The 6000-nt window shown below is 42.3% G+C and overlaps 2 protein-coding genes across 2 annotated transcripts; both read right to left on the bottom strand.

Moving 5' to 3' along the window:
* Positions 1-1497: 1497 nt before the first annotated feature.
* LOC149220728 (uncharacterized) lies at positions 1498-3510 on the bottom strand. The gene is made up of 2 exons (XM_089387180.1): positions 2482-3510; positions 1498-2244 (listed from the first exon to the last, which is right to left on the bottom strand). Exons 1-2 carry the CDS (start codon positions 3508-3510, stop codon positions 1498-1500), a joined length of 1776 nt encoding a protein of 591 aa, XP_089243306.1.
* A 1352-nt stretch (positions 3511-4862) lies between these two features.
* On the bottom strand, positions 4863-5417 carry LOC149220727 (uncharacterized). Its single transcript, XM_089387179.1, has one exon. The coding sequence runs from the start codon at positions 5415-5417 to the stop codon at positions 4863-4865; it is 555 nt and encodes a 184-aa protein (XP_089243305.1).
* Positions 5418-6000: the final 583 nt, after the last annotated feature.

The following is a 6000-nucleotide window of genomic DNA, read 5'->3' as shown; positions in this document are numbered from 1 at the left end:
GAGTCAAGGAGTTTGAGGTAGTGCCCCCTCCTCCTTCTCGGCATCTTGCATTGTTGTTGGGTGTCCCTGTGGCTCACAGGGGTCATTTGTTCTCTTTCTCTTCCCATGGGGATAGTCCCTTTTCCGATGTTGTTTTCCACAACACCAACAAGAGGGTGTTTCCTTCTCCTTTTCATCATCACGAGGCCTCCTGCTACTACCATCTTTCCTTTTAGATGATTCAACTTGGTATTTCATTTTCCACAACTGCTTTTGTGACTCATCTTCTACTCAATCGGTTCTTGTGATTTCCTGGTGATTTTTCTAACTTTCGCCTGCATATTTTTAGCTCATCTTCTAGGTCCTTGAGCTTGACCTCCAAATTTATGAGGGTTCTTTTCTTTTGGAGGGATGTACCTCTTTCTTTTTCTCGATGGGCTTGGTTCATATCCTACTACACCATGCCACAATACATGTTTCTTTTGCTACCATTGAGTCTTGTTATGTGCTGCCACATACACTCAGTTGTTAGTTCATAAAATAAATTAACAATGCATATTTCGGTTGTCATCCTTACCATGTTAGAGGAAAAGGATTTACTTTTGTAGCTGTGGCACATCCTTAATATCATCATCAAATACATGTCATAAACTAGTACACCTTTATCACATTCATAAGCTTGTTTTCAAAACTTAGCAACACATGTGTATTAACATTGTTTATAATCATCATTATGCCAAAGCAAAAGGTAGATTTCAATCAATACTATTTAAAATCATCCTCCCCACTGAGGCCACATTATTGTTTTTAATCAACTTCTTAGACACAAGAAGAATTCGACCTTCTTATTAGGGTCAACAAAAACCATGGCATTTGCAACTTCAAAGGATTGGTTAGAAAAATATCAGGTTATATTGACATTTATCATACTTGTCATGGATGCATTATAGAACCTGCATGCACTCAAGTTAGCACATTTCGTAACACTATCCTAGTCAGCATGCACTCTGCTTATGCAAATGTTCAATAACTAACCGTGATACTTGTTGCTATAATAAATACCTATAGCCAAGTATATATTAATCACTTGGCTTCCTGAACGCTGTGCAACAACATACCTTTGATCTCTTGAGGCACCTATATCATATACGAGCCATTGGGTGTTCCCATCCACTCAGTGTATACACACACACACATATACTCAATGGTGGTAACCATGGCATGCAGCTCAAACAATCATGGAATCATGCCAACTTTCTTTTTTTTTCCCTGAAAGAAAATTCATAATTTCATTGGTGAAATTACATGTTGTAGATGCCCATTGGCATATGCTGTATCGTGGCTGTCTATCCACTGTTATAAACTAAATATTTACAATGAGACCCCAAAGGGTGTACTGTGCAGGTCCAAGACCACAATAAAAAGTTCAAAAATTCACCCTCGTGGGTGTGTATGTGCTGTCCATATTTACAATCATTTGCTCATAAATAAGAAAACTGTATCAAAATTTCAAAAATTTCAAAAAACAAAATGCTGATAATTAGGGGCTATTGCCCCTCTGTAATCTCCCGTCGATGTATGGCCTGTGGAAGTAGTGATAGGTTCTGCAGGTGTATGTTCAGCGATCATCCACTCTCCTAGAGGGCGATGTGTCGCTTCTTTCGATAGCTTGTCTGCAGTTTCATTTCGTTCCCTGTAAATATGAGAGCAAGAAATCTGATCAAAGAATGTTTTGAAAAAAACAATTTCTTCCATAATAGATCTCAGAGAGTATGCATTACAGATAGCTGTGTTGTTAAACCAATCAGTCACAATCTTTGAGTCCCCAAAAATTTGTATGTTTCTGCATTGTTGCAGAATGGCAAAGTAAATCAGGTGGCGAAGAGATATCAGTTCAACATGATTATTTGTGCCCTGTCCCAATCCCATGCTAATATGGAAATAGTGTGTTTCTGTAAGGTAAAAACATATGCCTCCCCCACAGCCATGCTGCTGAGCAGCACCATCAAAATAGGCCCAAGGTATTGATTTGTTTATCTGTTCCTGTCTAATATTCCTAGGTCTTTTTTGGCTCTCATCATTTGGTAGTTCTTCAAAAGCAGCACAGATTTTCGGAGGGAGTAGGTTCCAGTTAACCGGCTTGTCTTCAAATATTATGATGTTTCGCTTGAGCCAGATGTGCCATGAGACCAGAAGGGGGAGGTTTCTTGTTTTTTCCACAGCAATACCCCACCAGTTGTCCCATGCCGTTATGATATCAGCACCCTGCCAACTCATATTCAGATTTAGAGTTAGTAGAACTTGTATCCATATGTTCCTGGTGGTCGGACATGAGAGAAAGAGATGCTGGGTCGTTTCCTCCTCTTGGTGGCAGAGGACACACTAGGTAGGTCCCAAAAAGGCCCTCTTTTTTAAATAGGATCCAGTGGGGATCTTATTTTCTAGAATATTCCACATCAACAGTCTGGTGCGCAGTGGGGCTTTTAATTTCCAAATTGATACCCACCAACTCCTTAAGGCCTCCAGTTTTGTATCTGCAATAATGGTATCATAGCCCTGCTTTGAAGAGTAGTGTCCGGATTTTGAGTGTGCCCATATGAGTTCATCCGCTTCATTCTTTAGTCTAACATGTGATTCTGTGAGTGCCTGAATGTAGTTTTGCCATGTTCTGTTCCATTCATTGGGGATGTTCCAGTTTTGTCCAGTCAGCCATGCTTGTGTAAGAAAAGTGGTGTTCTGTTGATCTCCTATCTGTTCAATATACATAATGCCTCTATTGTTTAAGTGATTTATCAGCCCATTTGGAAGCTGATGAGAGTTTCCACTTCCAGTCCAGGGATCAATTCCAATGCGAACTGATGCTCCATTTCCAATTTTCCATAACAGTCCATCCTTGATAATGGGAAGAGTATTAAGTATGGCCCTCCAGATCACCGAGATGCCTTTTCTGTTCCAGGTTGGACTTCTAATCCAGTCTATGATAGTTGATGGCCAAATGTATTTATGTAGGATAACCTCAGACCATAGACTTTTTTGCTTTAGTAATAACCAGCTCTGTTTTGCAGCCAAGGCTTGTGCAAAAGCAGGAAGAAGTTTAAGGCCCCAACCTCCCCATTTTTTTGGAGTGGCTATTCTGTTCCATTTAACCCAGGCAAAAGGTTTTCCCTCCTTTCTTCCATTCCAAAGAAATTTGCAATAGATTTGTTGAATTCTGTGGAGAACCCCTCTTGGAATCCAGGCCAGTGACATCCAGTAAACCGGGGTGGCTTCTAGGACTGATTTGATAAGAATTAATCTTCCTGCCCTAGAGAGGAACCTGTGACACCAGTAGTTTATTCTTTTCTCCACTTTTGTGATAAGCCAGGTCCAATCAATAATTTTGTACCCATCTGGTTTTAGCCTGAAGCCCAGATATTTGAGCCCCTCCATCAGCTCAGTAGTATGAAATGGAAATTTTTGTAGGGAGAGCAGTGATTCCTGTTGTGTACAATCAGATAGAGAGATGGTGGATTTATCTCGGTTAATTTCCATTCCGTTGCTCTGTAGAAGAGATTTAGAATCTCATACATTGATGTGGTGTCCAGAACACCACCACTCAAGAATATTAATATGTCATCCACAAATAGTAGGTGTGTCAGATTGAAATGATCCATAATTTTTAGTCCTCTGAGACCCCCTCTTCTTTTTTCTGAATCAATCAGCCGGCTCAATCCTTCCATAACTAAGAGGAATAGTAATGGTGATAATGGGAAGCCTTGCCTTATCCCTCTGTCAATATTAAAGGATGTAGTGGCTGACCCATTGATGAGTATGGCAAATGATACAGAGGAGATGCAACCCATGATCCAGTTGTTGAGAGCCGGGGGAAAACCCAAATGAGTGATTATCATTTTGATATATAACCAACTCACTTTGTCGAAAGCCTTTGATAGATCAATTTTGAGGGTAAGTCCCTTGAGTTTTTTGAGCTTAATGGAGTGTAGGGCTTCCTGGGCTGAGCCAATAGCATCCTGAATGTGTCTATGGTGGAGGAAAGCAAATTTCTCCTGAGAGATATGGTTGGATAAAATGGGCTTAATGCGGTTGGCTATGATTTTGGAGATAATTTTATACAGGCAGTTGCAAAGTGATATAGGATGGAAGTCATTAAAAGAGGTTGGTGAGTCAGTTTTAGGGATCAAGGCCAAGTAGGTGAAGTTTAGGGGAGGGTGGATGTGCCTAGTAATTCTACTTTCTTCAATGACCGCCAGCAGGTCCTGTCCCAGAAGCTCCAGAAAAGCAGTGTAGAATTCAACCGGCCAGCCATCCAGACCGGGACTCTTGTCCTTCTTGAACCATTTGAGTGTGCCCTCCAATTCCTCCATAGTGACAGGTTGTATCAGGTCTTCCACATCATCCGGATCAACAAACCTAGGGAAGTGTCCAGCCAGGTTAATGATGTCCGGGAGGGTGATGGCTGCCGGAGCAGTGAATTGATTTTTGAAATGAGTATTCCCCAACCTGGCTAATTGTGGGTGGGTAGAGGCCCATCCATCTTGTTCACAAGGTAGCTGCCAAATGGTGTTAGAGGCCTTCCTGCCATTGGAAAAATTGTGGAAAAACTTAGTATTTCCATCTCCAGCTTGTAGCCATATAGCCCTACTTTTCAGCCTCCACTGTTCTTCCTTTTCAAGAAGAATCTTTGCCTTTTGGTTTTCCAGATTTATCAGTTGGAGTTTTGTGTCATCTATTAAGTACCCAAGCCCCAATTCATTCGTGAGCTAGGCTATCTGCAATTCGATGTCCTTTAGGTTCTGTTCATCTCTCAATTTTTTCTGCTTAGACCATTCCTCTATGATAGTCCTGAGTTTCTTAAGTCGACCACATAAATCTGCTGCCATTCTCTACTCCCTGAGAGGGGGTTGTGCTCGCCAATATTCTGTTACCAGATTGATGTATTCCAGGTCTTTTAGGAATCCAGTAAAGAATTTGAAGGGGGCACGAGGCTTTTTGGAGGGGCCAGAGATTTGTAGATATATGGGGAGGTGATCAGATAGGCCTCCAGTACCAACCCATTGCCTGTATAAGGGTAGGGTACGGAGAAGATCTTCGTGAATCAAAAAGCGATCCAGTCTCTGACCCAGGGCAGCCTCACCCATTCTCCTGTTATGCCATGTGGGCATTTTCTTGTTCATGGGAACATCAACAAGTTTAAAAGTATCCAGTAGTGTGCTCATCTGGTCCGATATAGAGTCGATCTGAGAGTGATGTCCCCAAGATTCCTCCATACCCAATGAAAAATTTAAGTCACCACCAATAATGGTGGTGCCCGGGACAAGATTATGATCCAATAAGTTGTGCCAAAACTCAAGTCTGTTCTGGTTAGGAGCATATATGTTTATCACTTTTAACTGGATCCCCAGCTCACTTGCAAATAAATCCATACCAATGAAGCCCATACCGCCCCAGGATGAAATATGCTTGACAGTTTTAGGGTTGATTCCTATAGCTAGACCCCCAGATCTGCCAAACGCATCCAAACCCTGAAAATACCAGCCCGGTAGGATAGAGTGAAGGGTTCTGGTAATGATGTCAGATGAGCCAAGGGTTTCCTGAAGGAGAAGGATGTCACAATTGGAGCTGTGTAAAAGACGTTTTAGAGCCAATCTCTTTTTGGGGTTGGCTAGTCCCCTGCAGTTGTAGGAGAGCCAGATCATGGGGAAACAGGGATAGAGGGCTCAATTGCTCTAAGTGCCCTTTCAATAGTGGATTGTCGACCCCTCGCTACATCAGCCACCGCCGTCCTGATGGTTGTTTTGATCTTGGATGGGCACCCTCTGGTGGGCTTATTTTTGGTCCTTCTGGGGGAGTGGCCCAAACCAAAATGAGGAGATAATTGTCGAGATCTGGATCTGAGGTTGTAGGGATGAGATCTCACCCCAGATGGGGAGGATGTATGAGAAGGAGGAGTAGAATAACCCCGGAGGGAGGTAGGTGTAGTAGAGAATGTGGGGGGAGGGGGGAAAATGGAGCAAGGGATGG

The sequence above is a fragment of the Pinus tabuliformis genome, chromosome Q (assembly GCF_031772625.1).
Source record: "Pinus tabuliformis cultivar Carrire ecotype Pingquan chromosome Q, CPIR1, whole genome shotgun sequence".
Classification (NCBI taxonomy): domain Eukaryota; kingdom Viridiplantae; phylum Streptophyta; class Pinopsida; order Pinales; family Pinaceae; genus Pinus; species Pinus tabuliformis.
The sequence above is the reverse complement of the archived record's forward strand: the minus strand, read 5'-3'. Positions and strand labels throughout refer to the sequence as shown.